This window comes from Neofelis nebulosa, chromosome 10, assembly GCF_028018385.1.
Source record: "Neofelis nebulosa isolate mNeoNeb1 chromosome 10, mNeoNeb1.pri, whole genome shotgun sequence".
Classification (NCBI taxonomy): domain Eukaryota; kingdom Metazoa; phylum Chordata; class Mammalia; order Carnivora; family Felidae; genus Neofelis; species Neofelis nebulosa.
In genome coordinates, this window is record NC_080791.1 from 106,959,904 (window position 1) to 106,978,177 (window position 18,274).

Consider the following 18,274-nt stretch of genomic DNA (forward strand, 5'->3'; position numbering starts at 1 on the left):
GCTTTCTTTTCTCTTGCTACTTTTAAAATTCTTTGTTACTACTTCTTGCCATTTTAATTACTATGTGCTTTTTCTTTTAAGTTTATTTATTTTGAGAGAGAAGGAGAGAGAGCATGGGTGGGGGAGGAGCAGAGAGAGAGAGAGAGAGAGAGAGAGACCTGAGTAGTTTCCACACTGTCAGTGCAGAGCCCAACACGGGACTCAGTCCCACAAACCATGAGATCATGACCAGAGCTGAAATCAAGAGTCAGACACTTAACCAACTGAGCCACCCAGGCAACCTGATTACTATGTGTCTTTGTGTGGACCTCCTTGGGTTGATTTTGTTGGGGGATCTCTGTGCCTCCTAGATGCAGATTTGTTTCCTTGCCCAAACTCAGGAAGTTTTCAGCAATTATTTCTTCAAGTAAGCTTTCTGCCCCCTTTTCTCTCTCTTCTTCTGAGATCCCTAAAAGTGAATGCTATTACATTTGATGAGGTCACTGAGTTCCCTGAGTCCATTCTCATTGTGAATAATTTTTTTTCTCTTACTTGCCCACCTTGATTACTTTCCATTACTCTGTCCTCTGGGTCACTGATTTGTTCTTCTGCTTCCTCTAGCCTACTATTTATTCTATCTATCGTATTTTTAGTTTCATTTATTATGTTCTTTATCTCCGATTGGTTCTTTTTTATCTCTTTATTAAGGGTCTCACTGACGTCCTCTACTCTTTTTTCAAATCTACAGCTGAGTAGTTTTAACAAAGGATTGAAGATTTTGGTTCACAGTGGTCCATATATCTACTGCTGGGTGATAAGGGAAGGCCTTACTGAGTTGAGCACAGAACCCAAGAAAGTGGGCGAGTAAGTTCTGCAGCTATATCTGGGGGTGGGTGGGTGGGTGGGGAGTAGTGGTGTAGGAGACGGGGCAGCAAGACGACCTGGGGTGGAGGGTGCTTGGCAGGACTGAGGAGCAGCAAGGAGGCCAGTGGCTGGGACTGGGAAGTGTGACAGGAGGAGGCTTAGCGACGACGTCAGCCAGGCATTTAGGTCCTGCTGATGCTCGGCTTGTGCAAGGGCTCGGGCTCTTCCTCTGGGGGAGGTGGGAGCCGTGTGTTGAGCAGCGTAGTGATGTTATGTGAGCAGAGGGTCGCTCTGGCTGCTGCATTTGGGATAGATTTTTAGGGACAGGCGTGCATTCAGTGAGGCCGGTTGTGAAGCTGTTGTAGTAATCCAGGTGAGGCTAAATAAGTCCGTGTTTGTAAAATGCGTAGCTTTGTGTGCCTGGAAAAGAGTATGTGCTTAATAACTGCAAGCCATTATTTATCATTACTGTCACTACCTACGGTTGATTAGTCACGGTCTTCTATTCTCCACGCAGCGGTCCTTCTATGTTCGTCCTGTAAAATACTGTCCCGTGGCGACTCCAGAGTGGAATGCAGTTCTTAGCATGACTTTCTGATTCCACCTGTCCCATTGACATCCAAGAAAACGCATCAGCATACAAAGGAATGAGGGTGTCATTTATTATGGGGATTACCTGGAGTTAGTTCTAATTTATAGTCCTGTAAAAAGCAAAGAACATCCTTCCTCAACCTTGGCCTGTACCTGGTGACTGGTGTTTCCGCACCGGGGCCGCGACTCAGTGGTTGAGAGCTGTTGTTCTTAAACGCGTCTGTCAAAACTTGAGTTCGACACCTTTTCCCCTGAAACGGATTCCTCTCTAGACTCCTGCCTTCCGCACACGTTTCTGAATGTCTACCTCGTGTGGGGCGGTGCACCCAGTGCTGTAAACACAGTAATGCTTGAGGCAGACGTCATTGTGTGTGGACTGTGTCATCTGGTCAGCGAGAGGTCATACATGAGTAGGCGTGGGTGACGGGTGAGGGCTGCTGTAGCCAAGGACCGCAAACGAGGGGGCTCACACAACACAAAATTATTGGGTCACGGTTCTGGAGTCTGGAAGTAGAAGTCCAGCTGTCCACAGGGCCACGCCCTCTCTGAGCCTGTGGGGAAGAGTCCGTTCCTGCCTCTTCCTCGCTTCTGGCCGTCCTCGGCATTCCTTGGCTTTGTAGACTTTCGGTCTCTGCCCCTGTCTTCCCTCCGTGTGTCTGTTTGTCTTCACCTTGCATTCTTCCCCGTGTCTGTATTACTTTTTCTCATAAGGACCCCAGTCATATTGGCTTAGGGCCCACGCTAATGACCTCGTCTTAACGTGATCACCTCTGTGAAGACCCCGTTTCCAGTAGCGTTTCCTGGTGGAGATGCTTTCTTCACTCTATGCCGTCTTCATAGAGGCTGAATTTAGCTCTATAAATTAGTGTATGATATCTATCACTATAGTAAGTTCTTTATTTTTTTTTTTTAATTTTTTAATGTTTATTTATTACTGAGAGACAGAGCATGAGCAGGGGTGGGGCAGAGAGAGAGGGAGACACAGAATCCGAAACAGGCTCCAGGCTCTGAGCTGTCAGCACAGAGCCCGATGTGGGGCTCGAACTCATGCTCGAACTCATGAGCTGTGAGATCATGACCTGAGCTGAAGTCGGATGCTCAACCGACTGAGCCACCCAGGCGCCCCCCCGCAACTCTGTACCTTTTAACCCCCTTCACCCATCTAGCCTGCTCCACACTCCCTCTGGCAACCAACTATTTGCTCTTTGTATCCGTCAGCCTGGTTTTTTGTTTCATTTTGGTTTTGTTTTGTTTGTTTGTGGTTTGATTTGGTTTGGTCTTAGAATCCACGTGTGAATGAGATCACACAGTAATTTTCTTTCTCTGCCTGATTTATTTCACTTAGCATAATACCCTCAATGTCTACCCATGTTGTTGGAAATAAGCAAGATTTCCTTCTTTTTATTATTCTTTCTTGGAATAAATACCCCAACATGAATTTGCTGGATATGGTAGTTCTATTTCTAATTTTTTGATGAATCTTCATATTGTCTTCGGTAGTGGCTGCACCAACTAAATTCCCACCGACAGTGCACGAGGATTTCCTTTTCTCCGCATCCTCACCAACACTTGCTATTTCTTTTCTGTCTGATACCAGCAAAATTCTGACAGGTGTGGGGTGATACAGCAGAGAGAGAGAGAGAGAGAGAGAGAGAGAGAGAGAGAGAGAGGGAATCCCAAATAGGCTCTGCACTGAGCATGGAGTTCCCCAGTGCGAGACTCGATCTCACAACCCTGGGATCATGACCCAAGCTGAAATCAAGAGTTGGACATTCAACTGACTGAGCCGCCCTGGTGCCCTTCGCCGAGTGCTTTTTCATGCATTTGTTGGCCATCTGTTTGCCTTCTATCTTCTTAAACTGGATGATTAACTTATTAATTTGCACTTTTCTCTTTCTTCGTGTAAGGACTTGCGCTACAAATTTTTCCAAGTATCCCTTTTACTGCATGGCCCCAAGATCGATATCTAATATTTTTGTTACCATTCAGTTCCGAATATTATGTAATTTCCATTACGTTTTCATCTTTGTCTCATGATGTAACTACCGATATGCTCTAAAATTTCTGCAAGTAGAGGGGTTTTCTAGCTATTTCTTCCTTCTTGATTTCTAACTTAATGCACTGTGATTAGGCAAGATAATCTCTATGTCACCAGTCCCTTGAAATTTGCTTAAGACTTGCTTTGAGGCCAGTTTTATGTACATTCCTTTGTGTGTGGTCAAAAGAATCTGTTTGCCACAATTGTACTATGTGGTACACAGCATATACACTGTGCCATCTATATTGTCAGCTTGTTGGCTTTTCAAATGTTCTATATCTTTGCTGATTTTTGTGTCTCCTTGATTTATCAGTTCTGAGAGAAGTGCATTTAGATTCCCCACCGTAATGGAGAATTTGTCAATTTCTCCTTGCAGTAGGCCAACATTTTCAGTATCTGGTTTAGAGATTCGTATTAGATGCAAACAAGTCAAGAATTATATCTTCCTGGCGAGTTGAGACTTTCACAGAACCTTTTGGAGTGTTTTCCTACACCAGCAACCAATCCTGTGATTCTCTGACACCAACTGGGCGTCCAACAACTCGTTCCAGTTTTGACAGCGACACCTGGGCATTAGCACAGACCCCACAGTAAGGGCTCCTCCCCTCCCCTCCTTCAGATGTCATTCACAAGACCCGGCCCACCCAGGCCTCTGTCCATGGGTTATAAATTGGGGTTTCCCATGACCACCCTTAGGTCCAAAAATCTGCTAGCTCACAGAACTTAGAAAGGCACTTTACTTATGTTTAGCAGCTTATTATAATGGGTATAACCCAGGAACAACCAAGCGGGAGAGATGCATGGGGCAAGATATGGGGGCAGAGGGATGCAAGGAGCTTCCGTGCCCTCCTCAGACATGTGGCTCTCCCAGCACCTCATGCATTCACCAACCCAACAACTCATCAAGTCTCCTCGTTCAAGAGGTTTTATGGGGCTTTGTCTTCAACCTCACTCCCTCTCCCAGAGATCGGTGTGGGGGCGGGAGGGGGGGAAGAGGGGTGGTGCTCTAAGTTCCAATCCTCTAATTACTTGGTCTTTTGGATGACCAGCCCCATCATAAGGCTCTCGAGCGCCCCCACCTTACATCAGTCATTAGCACAGACTCAGGTGTGATAGAAAGGGGTTCATTTTGAATAATACTAAAGAATCTTATCACTCAGGAAATTCCAAGGGAGCTCATGCTCGGAACCAAGGACAAAGACCAAATATGTTTCTTATTATGCCATACTTTTTATTTTTTATGTATTTTAATTAATTATTATTTTTTTTAATGTTGTTTTTTTTTTTTTTTTTTTTTTTTTTGAGAGAGAGAGACAGAGTGTAAGTGAGGGGGCGACAGAGAGAGGGAGACACAGAATTTGAAACAGGCTCCAGGCTCTGAGCTATCAGCACGGAGCCCGATGCGGGGCTCGAACCCACAAACTGACCATGACCCGAGCCGAAGTCAGCCGCTTAACCGACTGAGCCACCCAGGTGCCCGTATTTATTGTTTTTTGCTTTTTAATGTTTATTTCTGAGACAGAAAGACGGAGTGTGAGCGGGGGAGGGGCAGAGAGAGAGAGACACACACACACAGAATCTGAAGCAAGGTCCAGGCTCCGAGCTGTCAGTACAGAGCCTGATGCGGGGCTCGAACCCACGAGCCGTGAGATCCTGACCTGAGCCAAAGTTGGACACTTAACCGACTGAGCCACCCAGCCGCCCTGTATGCCATACTTTTTATAAAAAAAAAAATGTTTATTTTACTTGTTTTGAGACAAAGAGAGAGCCAGGGAAAGTCAGAGAGAGAGAGGGAGAGAGAGAATTCCACGCAGCCTCCTGCTGTCAGCACAGAGCCCGAGGTAAGGCTCAATCTCACAGACCATGAGATCATGACCTGAGCTGAAATCGAAAGTCAGTTGCTTAACCAGCTGAGCCACCCAGGCCCCCCCTTAGGCCACACTTTTTAATGACCTTTCTGTCTAGTAATAATTTTTGCCTTAAATCCTATATTTTCTGATACCAATACAGTATACCAGCTTTTAGTTAGTATATGTTCTTAGCATTTGCCTCATGTTATCTTTTATAATTTTTAAAAATTATTATATTTATTGAAGTAGGTTCAAAAGTCTTAACTGTCCAAGTTCAAATTTCAGATTTTTTAAAAGGTTTATGATGTAAATTCTTAACATATAGAAAGTACTAGAAAGACTAGTACAATGACCACCTATATACCCACTGCCTGGATTAAAAAAATTTACTGTTTTGTCATATTTGCTTGATCTGCATCTATTTTTTCAATGTTTATTTATTTATCTTGAGAGAGAGAGAACGTGAGCAGGAGAGGGTCAGAGAGAGAGAGAGGGAGACAGAGGATCCCAAGCAGGCTCCGCACTGTCAGTGTGGAGTCAGAAGCGGGGCTCGAACTCACAAACCGTGAGATCATGACCTGAGCCGAAATCAAGAGTCAGACGCCCAACCGACTGAGCCCCCCCCAGGCACCCCTGCGTCTGTTTCTTTAAATCGGGTCATGTGTTCACACAAGCCTAAAACCAATTCACTTAATAAAATTAATAATTCCTTAATGTTCTTTAATACCCGGGCCATACTCGAATTTCCCCCAATTGTCTCAAGTTGCTTTCACGGGTGTTTTTTCACATTTAGGTGCTTTGGGCCGAGCGTGTCTTTCAATGGAGGACAGATTTCACACCCCCTCAGTGTTTCTCCTCGATAGCGTTCATTTTTTTTTTTTTCAACGTTTTTTATTTATTTTTGGGACAGAGAGAGACAGAGCATGAACGGGGGAGGGGCAGAGAGAGAGGGAGACACAGAATCGGAAACAGGCTCCAGGCTCCGAGCCATCGGCCCAGAGCCTGACGCGGGGCTCGAACTCACGGACCGCGAGATCGTGACCTGGCTGAAGTCGGACGCTTAACCGACTGCGCCACCCAGGCGCCCCTAGCGTTCATTTTTTTAAGACATCAGTCTTAACCCAGTGTCTGTCTCCAACCCAGTGGAAAGTGTCTCTCTTACGTGGCCAGTTTATATAGTGATGATCAATGTATTTGGAACCAATTTTTCTATCTTGTTTGGTTATTTCTACAGCATCCCACTTTTTTGGATGGAATTTTTATTTTTTAACGGAACCGGGTGTCTTCGTTTTGTTTTCTTGTGTTTATCCTTCCTCGGCCCTCTGTTCTCGATAATTAGCCTGAAGGTTTCCACCTCATGCGTCCCCATCGTCTCACCTTATGCCGTGTGAGAGGGGGGCCTTCGGGAGGACCCGCCCTTCGAATTTGGCCTACGTCCCCTGCTTTGGGGAGCTTGAGAACTGGGACGAGATGTTACATCAGCAGAGTGGAGACACAAAGAAAACCGCACTGGGAGACAACTATTCTCATCTCTATGCTGGGGTGTGGGTGGGCACGAGTTGACCCTGGACTGGATCTCGGCCAAGCAGGAGGGAGCTGGCAGGGAGCCACGGGCAAGTCCCGTCCGGGAGTCTGACAGACGAAGGTCTCCGGGCAAGCAGGGCCGACAAAAGGACAGATCTGCAACCAGATGGAGAAGCCTTGCCCTGTGGAGGGCAGGCCTCTTGGCCCCAGCAGAGTACTTCTGAGGAAGCCACGAAAGCCCCCCTGCAGACAAGTGGCCCCTCTGAACACCTGCCAAGTCCGGCCAGCAGCAGCGGCAGACCTCAAGCCACAGAAGGTGGTGCCTCGTCCCCAGGGGAGACCGGTCGTGGGGGCAGCCGCAGCCGGGGTCTGAGGCTTCCCTGTGACCCGGCCCCGTGGGCAGGGCTGACTGGCCAAGCGGCAGGCTGGGCTTGAAAGCTGAGAGCCACCGGGGATGGGGGGCGTGGAGCGGAGGGGCCACGGGAAGAGGGGGCCACAGGAGGGGTACGAGATCCGAGACTCGGGGGCGGGGGGACACGGCCAGCCCGAGTGGCCAGGAAAGAGGGGCGCGCAGGGGGCTGGGGGTGACAAGGCAGAGGAAAGGTGTGGGGAGCCGGGGGAGGCGAGGGGGGTTTTCACAACATCGGTGAGAGCACACACCGAGTTTCCTTCGGGCAGAGGTTTGGTTCGGGCTTTGGTTTGGGCTTTGGCTCCACTGACCATCCGCAGACCTCGGCTGCTGAGCCCCGGAAGAAGCCGTCCCGGGTCTCGTTCCAGGCCAAGGGTCCCGTCCTCGCGCATCGGTCACGTCCATCTGTCCGTCTCCCCGGCTGCTCGCCTGTCTCCCCGCAACCCGAGATGCCCATTACTTGAGCTCAGGAGTCGGCCTGTTTCCTACAAGGGGAAGAACGCAGCTGGCAAAGACAAAGGCAGGGAAGACCACCAGAGGGTCCAGGGCACAAGGAACAGGGCCCGGCTGTGCGCCTGACACACTTCACACCAGGCAGCTCTTGCTGCATTTCCTCCAGCAAAATCCTCCCTTACTGGGCTTTATTTTATCCTGCGAAAATAAGCCGTATCATCAAACAGCATGAAATCCGCAAACCGAAACCTCAACACCTCCGGCCCGACAAGACCCCCTGAGTGTACAAAAGTCACTGCTGCTGGGACGGTCCCTTCCCACTCATTGCTTCTGCCGCTTGTTTCTGGAGAACATGACTCCCATGAGGCCCACGGCGGCCAAGCCCACGCCAGCGATGCCAGCCGCCACGACGGCGTCTCTGACCTGCAAGAGAGCGGAGGGGAGATCAGACTCTGTGGGGACTCCACGTGCAGGCCGTACCTGCGACAAGAACGCTCCGCTCCGGGAGACTCACGTGCCCCTTGGCCCACTCAACAAACCCGGGAGTCAACGGATATTGGCAGGGAAATGGGGAGAAGAGGGCTGGATGGGGAAAGAACAGATGGATGGAGCCAGCTGGCCAGGAACGCACATGGGCCTAAGGGCAACTCGATTCACTCTGTGGGTATTGAAAGCACATAAACCCCCAGAGCGCGGTTGTGCGAAGGGCAGGGCGGCGAAGCCCGGGTGGCTGCGGGGAGCCCTTGAAGCGAGTGCAAAGCGGGGCAGGAACTCGTGTTGAATGGTCAGTATGGCAACCTTGACCTTCATGAGAGCCAGGACCTCGCCTGTCTCCCTTGCCTTGTGTCTGGCTGCACCCCCGTGCCCAGTTCTGCCAGGCACAGAGATGCTCTCTACGAGTTCTTATATGAGCCCCCGACTACGAGCAGTAGTGATGTCATACTTTATTGGGATTGCTGACTCGTATTGCTTGTACTGGGGAGGCGGGGGGGAAAGTGTCGCAAAAGTCAGAGTAGATTTCAGGGTAAAAAGTGAACGTGTGTCAAATTACACTCTCTCCTAAAACGAGTAAGGCACTCGTTTTAGGCATAATTCCACAAGGGACCCACGGAACTCTACATTCTAAGGCAGCAGCAGGAAAAGTTGAGGATCCACCCGAGTTGTACCACAGGATCCTCAGGAAAGATCACCTATTGGCTCCGGAAACAGGAGAGAGAGCTCTGTGGCTAGGTCCCCGGACCCCTCCTTAACCACAGCGGAAGTCTGAAAGTTTATGCTCGGCAGACGGTGAAACGGAAATCCAGAAGCACACACGAGGATGTGCCCAAAACAAGGGAGGGACAGACCAGAAACATGCTAAAGGTGAGACCCTTGGCCCGCCTGCCCCTCTCTGCTCCCAGAACTTGACCCATCACACAAGAGTCAGGAAAACTTTCCCAGGGCATCTGACCAGCCCAAGTAAAAACAAAAGATGCCGATACGAAGATTCCCCAACAAACTGTCCACCTATGTCACCCAGAAGTGAAACTCAAAGTCAGCAAGCCACCGCCCCCTCTCAGTTCACTCAGACTTTCCATTCTGCAGGAAACCACCCACCCTGAGTCATGAGCATACGACCAGGATACCAGACATCTGAGGAAGACTCTGAAACAGGAGACAGAGAGCAAAACCAACAAAACACAATCTGGGGAACCAGAAACCGTATCTATGTTTTTTAATAACTAGGTTTAGTTTTTTAAAGTTTATTTATTTATTTTGAGACAGAGAGAGAGAGAGAGCAGGGGAGGGGCAGAGAGGGGGGGGGGGAGAGGGAGAATCTCAAGCAGGCTCCACACTGTCAGCACGGAGCCTGATGTGGGGCCCGAACCCACGAACCGTGAGATCACGACCCAAGCTGAAATCAAGAGTCGGATGCTTAGCCGAATGAGCCACCCAGGCACCCAGAAACCGTATCGAGGAAATAAAACATCTTTTTTAAAACTGATCGCTAGAGAATAAGAGGACGTACTGCATCCAATAAATAACACACGGTGTATAACAAGTAATAGAATATTGAGAGAATAAAAACAATTCTTAGAAAGCACAATGGAAATGACAGACTCAATAGAAAGTTTGAAAGATAAAGTTGAGGAAATCTCTCAGAAAAAAAAATTTTTTTTTTAAAAAGAGCCAAAAGATGAAGACAAAGAAAACAGAAGCCAAAGGAAACAAGAGGGAATAATCCAGGCAGGCCAATATCTGAATAATAGACGTTCCAGAAAGAGATAATACAGGAAACACAGAGGAGAATCAACAATGAAATGATCCATGGACTAAGCGAGACAGGTTTTCAGATGGAAATGGTGATCTGAGGCCCATCATGATGGATAAACGTAGACCCACCCCAAGGCACACGCCTGTTAAATTTTAGAAAACTGGGTAAAGAGAGGCACTTGGGTGCCTCAGTGGGTTGAGCGTCCGACTCTTGATTTCATCTCAGGTCATGATCCCAGGGTCGTGGGATCGAGCCCCCGCTTTGGGTTCTGGGCTGAGCACGGAGCCTGCTTGGAATTCTCTCTCCCTCTCTCCTTCTGCCCCTCTCCCCCACTAGTGCTCTCTCTCTCTCTTTTTCTCTCAATATTAAAAATAATAATAATAATAATAATAAAGAAAATTGGGTAAAGAAAAGATACTCCAAATGCTAGCACAGGGAAGAAAAACAGGAAACAGAGGAAAGATCAAGAGATCAAGAGTTGGGATCGCTTTAGATTTCTCCAAAGCAATTCCGGAAACAAGAAGACAATGGAATATTGCCTCCAAAATTCTAGAGCAAAACAATTTCTAAACTAGAAATTCCGTATCCAAACTATCAAATCAGGTGCAAGGGTAAAACAAAATAATTCAGAAACACAGGGTTTTCAAAAATGTACCTTCCATACATCCTTTTTCAAGAAGCTGCTAAAGAAGGTTCCCGCCAGAACAAGGGAGTAAACCACGAAAGAAGACACGAGGTGCAGAAGAGGGGGCGCTCCGGTACGAAAGTGGACAGAAGAGAATTTCTCCAGCATGATGGGGAGGGGAGATCCCCGGGACAACAGCCTTGTGCCAGCTGTAGAGAGTAACCGGGAGGCAGAAATATGGCCCCCTGAAGACGTCCATGTCCTAATTCCAGGGACCTGGAAGTATATTGTGCTACATGGCGAGAGAGAACTAAGAGTACAGATAGAATTAGGTTGCTAGTCAACTTACCCTAAAAAGGGGATCTAACCTTGGGTTACCCACGTGGGCTCCAAGGTGTAACCATGAAGTTACATTTTGAACCATTTTGAACATGGAGGACGGGCTTCAAGCCGAGCAGCGCAGGAAGCCTCTAGAAGCCAGAAAAGGCAAGAAAATAGATTCTCTCCCGGAATCTCCAGAAAAGAACACAGCCCTGCTGGCACCTTGATTTTAGCCCAGTGAAACCATTTTTAGACCTCTGACCTCCACGACGGTAAGGCAGTAACTCTGGGTTGTTTTAAGCTACTAAATTTGTGGTAATTTGTGACGGCAGCCAGAGGAAGCTTATACAGTAACCAAACCAGGTAAGAGCGGTGTGCCTCAGCATCCCCGTTATCTCATGTACTGTCTTTCGAACCTAAAGCAACTTCTGAGGGATGTGGTCTACGTAAATTAAGAGAAAATCCGAGAAATAAGAAATGAAGAGATCATGGAACCAGGGTATCCGACCCAAGAGAAAGGCAAAGGAAATCCCAAGGAAGACAGCAAAGGGAAATCCTGGGCTAAAACCATGCGGTCAGCCAAGAGCCAACCAGCACTGACGGCAGAATGGCCATCTCGGGGATGCATGTGTCCAAAGAGAACATCCTGGAACTGATAGATTACTTGGACATGATTTCCCTTGTGGAAAACTGTACTGAGGGCTAATCAGACAGTGTGGGGAGAACTGACAATAGGTACAAGGAAAACTAAGCAATGAAAGGGGATAATAATTATCTTCGAGGAAAAAGGAAACCCTGGGGCGCCTGGGGAGCTCCGTCGGTTAGGGGTCCAACTCTTGGTTTCGGCTCAGGTCACGATCTCATGGTTCATGCGTTCAAGGCCCATGTTGGGCTCCACGCTGTGACATGGAGCCTGCTTGGAAGTCTCTCTCTCTCCCTCTCTCTCTGCCCCTCCCCCTCTCATTCTCTCTCTCTCTCCCTCTCTCTCTCTCTCTATCTCTCTCCCTCTCTCTCTGCCCCTCCCCCCGTCTCAAAACTAAATAAACGTTAAAATAATAAGAAGAAATATAATACAAGAAATTCAGAAATAGGTACATGCCAAACTCAAAGAGAGAAGAGTGGCTGCTGGGGGGGATGGGGAGGAGTAGAGAGGTGTGGGGTAGGGTACCCTGAGCCCTGGTTGTCTTTACAAATTGTGTGCATGCATTACTTGGAAAGATTAAAAATTAAATTTCAAAGACTTCTCCAGAAACAACAACACCAAAAGACAAAAAAATAGAGGCAACCACAGTTAGCTCAGAAACCTGCCGCGAAACCCTTCTGCACCCACTTGGAATGCCGACGCCATGTCTACAAGACTTGAAAGGCAGGACGGTGATGGGGAAGCCATCCCATAGGTGAGGCAAAGACTACGGGCATTTCAGGAAGACACACACGTGACATCCCAGCAAACAGCCACGGGAAAACGTCGCTGATGCATCACACAGACAACTATGTGTTACGCTGATCGAACAGAAGCATGTGATTAAATGATTGCTGTTGTGATAGTCTGGCTTTGTGACGGGGCCACTGGGGGCTCCTGCACGCCTGCACGTGTGCACGCGCACACACACACACACACACACACACACACACACACACAGCTCAGATTCATCCTTCACTTTGTTGGAAACCTTCCCCTTACCTCTGACCTCTGCCCTTCAACCTGGTTTGTCTCAAGTGCCTAAGAGTGCACTCAGCTTTGCTATTGGTGTTCCAGACGACAGGACTCTGTCTACCTCTGATAGGCTTTCAGGAATTAGATCTGCTGTCCCCGGCTCTTTTTTCACCTCAACATTCAAGTCCATTCGATGTGCACAGCACTCTCCTTGTATAATTCGAGAACACGACAGTCTGCCACTGAGCTGAAACGTGGTGGCCATAGATGAGCTCTGTGGACGTTAAGACCCTCGTTTCGGTGTCAATAAAAAGCCTCTGCTAGTGAGTGTTGAGGATGTACTCTGAAGCTTAGAAAACACCCCAAGGGGCACCTGGGTGGCTCGGTCGGTTGCACGTCCAACTCTCGGTTCCTGCTCAGGTCATGATCGCATGGTTCATGGGTTGGAATCCCGCATTGGGCTCTGCAGTGACAGCGCAGAGCCTGCTTGGGATTCTCTCTCTCTCCCTCTTTCTCTGCTCCTCCCCTGCTCTCTCTCTCTCTCTCTCAAAATAAATAAATACACATTAAAAAAGAAAAAAACATCCCCAACACAGAAGTCAGTTGCCCTAATGTACACTCCGGCCGCAGAGCCAATGTATCCAGTGGCCCTTTCCCCAGTTTCTTTCCCAGCTTCTAAGCCACCGTGTCCTCACAGCCACCGGTTCCGCCCTTCACGTGTTATCAGGTGCAGCAGCAACACTGAAGGTAACAAAACTCCGCGGAAACAATTCAGATCAGCAAGAAACCGTGAGAAAGTTCGGCCTCTTCCCATTTCCAGCACTATCCAGGCGCAACTCTGGGGGCACGGGCTCCCGTGACAAAGCACAGGGAGAGCCAGCCCTCCCTTCCGCCCACAGCCACTGTCCCCAATGAAGACACAATGCCCCAAATCAGCAAAACTGTGCTTTTTCCCAACGAAGGCAGGAAAAAGCATCATGAACGGGGATCAAGAAATCTCACCCACAAACCAAGTCAGCCGTTGAAGCAGAACCAGGGACAGCAAAGACAACGATTTTCGATCCTCGCTTTTATGCCAAGAAGTCCAATGAGGACAACGTGCCAAAAATTGCAGGAATAAAAAGGATGGAAACTATGAACTTGACACCCAAAACGAACACACTTACCCAACACGGTCGACACTGCCCTTGCCACCTAAGCTCACAGGCTGCCTGGATTGGATGCTGTGGCTGCCCAAACTCCTACATGACCCCCTGGAGAGAAGAACTTGGAGGTCTTCGATGGTGAAAAATATATACATCTTGGTGCTGCCCAGGCTTACGTGGGCCATAAATGGACCCACCATAGCTGTGCGCGGTGTCAGGAAATACGCCCGCATCACTGACGTCACGAGCGTGGTACCCAGAACCGCCGTTCCCAGCAGCCAGAAGGCATGACGACGGAGTCCGGACGAAGCTGCTGACCTGACATTTGCCTACAAGCCAACCTTTAGCCTTCCTCCTGGAGGAAATCCGGCATGGCCTTGTGACAGCTGTGCTTCTCTGTTATGGAACCTGCCCGAAAGCACTTGTCCCCGGCGTTTTCCTCGCTCAACGGATCTGTCCGGGTGGGACAAACAGTTTCAGATGATGCAGGAGGCACAACGCGCCCCCAGTTCTCTACAGAACCTCACAGAGTGAGGCCAAATGCTGAGGCAGCGGCTTCAGACAAAAGGTACTTTGTCAAGGAAAACCACAATAGCCTGACTGCGAGCGTGGTCCGTGAGGCATCAAAGGGTATCATCAAATGCAAGAAAATGGTCTCTAGTTAGTTCTGATAGTGCACATTTTACGGGGGATTGGGGGGGGGGGGGGGGCCGGGTAGTGACCAGCCTGAGAGAGTCAGCACTACGGCCACCACCGAGCATTTCCTAGTCGCGGGGCTGCTGGGTGAGCCCAGGCTCCGCGCTGAATTATGGGAGCTCTGATCACAAAAAAGGGCCACATGGTGTGAGCACACACAGGCCTTCAAGGAGAACAGCATGAAACAGAAAAAGCTGTCCCTCGTTAGAAAGGCGAAGAAATCTGCCTTTTTGGTTTTTTAAGCGGACAGACTGAAATTCTGTTAGACCACAGAAAATTAGGCGGTTAGACGACACAGCTCCCCCGCGCGAAGCCCCAGAATTATTCCTGGGCACAGGAAAATTCTAACGTGCGCTTTCTTCACTCTTAGCAAAGTTCTAACTGGATAAAAGAAGAATAGTGTTGGGGCCCCTGGGTGGCTCACGTCATGATCTCATGGTTCGTGAGTTTGAGCCCCGTGTCAGGCTCTGCACGGACAGTCCGGAGCCTGCTTGGGTTTCTCTCTCTCTCTCTCTCTCTCTCTCTCTCTCTCTCTCTCTCTCCCCCTGCCCCTCCCCCACTTGTGCTCCCCTCTCCCAAAATAAATAAATAAACTTAAAAAAAAAAAAAAAGAAGAAGGTTATTCAAAACACAGGATTCCATCAAGGCAGCGGCTGACGACGGCAGGGATCCTGCCTCTAACTGCTTCATCGTCTTTGTGCCTGACGCCCAGCCACAGTCAGCTGACGGAATGGCCCGGCTGCGGTGGGGACAGGGACACAGGCTGGGGACGCACCTGATCGCTGCGGGCGACTCCGTAGCGCAGCTCGTTCACAAAGTGCTCGCAGTTCTCACAGGGCAGCGAGTAGGGCAGCTCCTGGCCCACCAGCTGCTCCGCCCGCTGGACGATTTTGCCGGGAGGCAGCGGCGAGTACTTGTCGTCATGTTTGTTATTGACCTGGTACCTGTCTCTCCCGACCACGTCATCCAGCCGCTCTTTTTTCACCACGGCCTTCTCAGTCAGGGTGGACATGATGCTGGCCGCACCCGCTCCCGCAATTTCACCTGAGGATTCACAAAGAGGAGACAGAGGGATCGGTCCCGGGCAGGCCCGTCGGGGTCCGTCCGCAGGCCCTTGGCACCAACCACGAGAGCGTGAGCCGATGTGGGAGGGAACGGGGAGCAGGGCCAGATACCTGCTGTGTGGCTTTGGAGAAGGTACTTGCGGTCTCTGGGCCCCGGTTTCCTTATCTGAAATGTGGAGTGGTCAAGTTTGGGGATTTGGTGTGATTTTTTTTTTTTTTTGGACCCAGAGAAGCCGACCTTCTACACCCCGTGACTCCTCAGGGGCCCTCTTGGCTGTGCAAATATGGGCCCTGAGCACAGCCATCTCCCTAGGGGAATAGAGTATGACCCTTCTGGGAGTCCAGCAGGGATGCGCTCCCGTGACAAATACAAGGCTGATTCCTGCCGAAAAGGTGGATCTGTAGCTCCCAGACTTCTGGGAGCAGTTCCTCGAGACGTGGTGCCAGGGAGGCCCACTGGGTGCACTGGCACGGCCCCGGCCGAGGCTGAGGGACTGGAAGGGACACCAAAGCTCCAGAAATTAAACTGCCTGTGGAATATTACTCAGCCACAAAAAAGGATGAGGTCTTGCTATTTGCAACAACACGGGTGGAGCTTGAGGGTATTAACGCGAAGCGAAAGAAGTCAGACGGGGAAAGGTGGATTCCGTATAATTTCACGTACACGTGGAACTTGAAAAACGAAACAAATGACTAAAGAGATAAACGAAAAGCAGAAACAGACCCATAAGACATAAACAGAATGTCTTATGAATGAAATGACCTTTGCCTCCAAATGTCATGAATGAATGAAACGGTGGTCGCCAGAGGGGAAGGAGCAGGGGTGGGGTGGGAGTGGGAGGTACAGGCTTCCAGTTACGGGGTGAGGCAGTCACGGGGATAAAAGGCACAGCACAGGGAGTGTCATTAGGGATGTCGTAGTAGCCTCTTCTGGGGGCGGATGGCGTCTAGACTTGCGGTGAGCACAGCGGAACGGGCAGACTTGTCCCTTCACTGCACACCTGAAGCTAATGGAACATCGTGTGTCAGCTATACTTCAATTTAAAAAAAATAGGGGCGCCTGCGTGGCTCAGTCGGTTGAGCATCCAACTTCGGCTCAGGTCATGATCTCGCGGTCTGTGGGTTCGGGCCCCGCGTCGGGCTCTGGGCCGACGGCTCAGAGCCTGGAGCCTGCTTCCGATTCTGCGTCTCCCTCTCTCTCTGTCCCTCCCCTGCTCGCGCGTTCTCTCAAAAATAAATAAACATTAAGAAAATTTTTTTTCAGTTAGCCGTTAAAGAAAATATGAATTAAGTAGGATGCCTGGGTGGCTCAGTCAGCTGAGCATCCGACTCTTGATTTTCTGCTCAGGTCACGATCTCATGGTGTGTGGGCTCGAGCCCTGCGTCAGGCTCTGTGCTGACAGCAGGGAGCCTGCTTGGGATTCTCTCTCCCTCTCCCTCTCCCTCTCCCTCTCTCTCTCTCTCTGTCCCTTCCCTCTTCATGCTCTCTCTCTGAAAATAAATAAACTTAAAAACAAATCTTTTTTTAAAAAAAGAAAATATTAATTAAGCAATCATAGAAAGGGCACATGTGTATGGCACACATTTGATGACTGAATTGGGGGAAATATCAGACTGGGCAGTATAACATCACGGTTAAAGGCCCAGAATGGAGAGCCAGGCAGCCAGAGTTCAACTCCCACCTCCACTTCTATCTGCTGTGTGACCTTGGGCAAGGTGCTTAACTTCTCAGAGTCTCTAAGTCCTTGTAGGACACAGATGATAACAGCCCTCTCTGTCCCTACTGTACCGCAGTGGGGGCTGCAAGGATGATCAGACCTGGCCATGTAAGGTGACTTCTCTGGTGCCTGGAACAAGGGGAGTGCCCAGCAAGTGTCAGCTGTCACGATCATTAGGGTCGTTCTCCATGCTTCCTTCCAACTCTGATTTCTACCATTTCCTGAGTATCATGAGGTCGGTCCTGACCTATCTGGCAAGATTCCTGCGTAGCTCTCGTGAGAAGATACATGTGGAAGCAACTTTTCCCATTAAAGGAGCATCACCCACCCAATGACCCGTGACACACACCTGTCCCCAGGATCCCTGCCATGCCCTCCCGTCTCCTGTCCACCAGGTACATCCACTGTGCAGTCAGTCAACACGGAGGCCCTCCTGTGTGTCAGGCCTTGTCCAAGGTGCTGGAGAGAGTGGCATGAACCGGACAGGGTGCCTCCCCTCAAGTGGCTCATATTCCAGTGAGAGGACTCACCCCGATAAGGAACAAATACACAAAATCAGGTACTTCTAGGTAGTGAATATGCTCTGGATTAGATTAGGTGAAATATTACAGGAGACGATGACTAGGAGAGGATTACAGGAGAGGGGAGGCTCGGGAAGGGGAGGGCCACCCCAGGGAATGGGCGTCGAGTGGAGCCTGGAATGATGGGGGCAAGGCAGCTGTGCTGAGATCCGGGAAGGAGCATCACATGCAAAAGGAAGGGCAAGGGCAAGGGCAAGGGCCTCCAGAAGGAAGAGTGTGGTAGGCTCCAGAGGCTGCAGGGAGGCCGGTGTGGCTGCAATCCAGAGACCCAGGAGGAGGGGAGAGAAAGATGAGGGTCAGAGAGGCAAGCAGAGGCCAGACCACACCGGACCTCATGGGCCACAGTATAAACTTTGAGTCTTACTCTATGTGTCATGGAAAAGCCGATCAAGAATTTGGGGGTGGTTGGGTGGCTCAGTCAGTTAGGCCTCCGACTTCATTCAGGTGAGTTCGAGCCCCCCATCAGGCTCTCTGCTGTCAGCGCAGAGCCTGCTTCGGACGCTCT

General features: G+C 49.7%; 1 protein-coding gene across 5 annotated transcripts in view; it reads right to left on the minus strand.

Annotated features, from left to right (window-relative positions):
- Positions 1 to 7,860: 7,860 nt before the first annotated feature.
- Positions 7,861 to 18,274, minus strand: part of LOC131488057 (phospholipase A and acyltransferase 3-like) — a 41,114-nt gene continuing 30,700 nt past the window's right edge. For all 5 annotated transcript variants that reach the window (XM_058689389.1, XM_058689386.1, XM_058689388.1 and 2 more), the window contains 2 exons: positions 15,182 to 15,450; positions 7,861 to 8,131 (listed from right to left, as the gene is read on the minus strand). In XM_058689389.1, the coding sequence (XP_058545372.1) occupies positions 8,030 to 8,131; positions 15,182 to 15,450 (371 nt within the window). In that variant the 3' untranslated portion in view covers positions 7,861 to 8,029. The remainder of the gene's footprint in view (positions 8,132 to 15,181; positions 15,451 to 18,274) is intronic.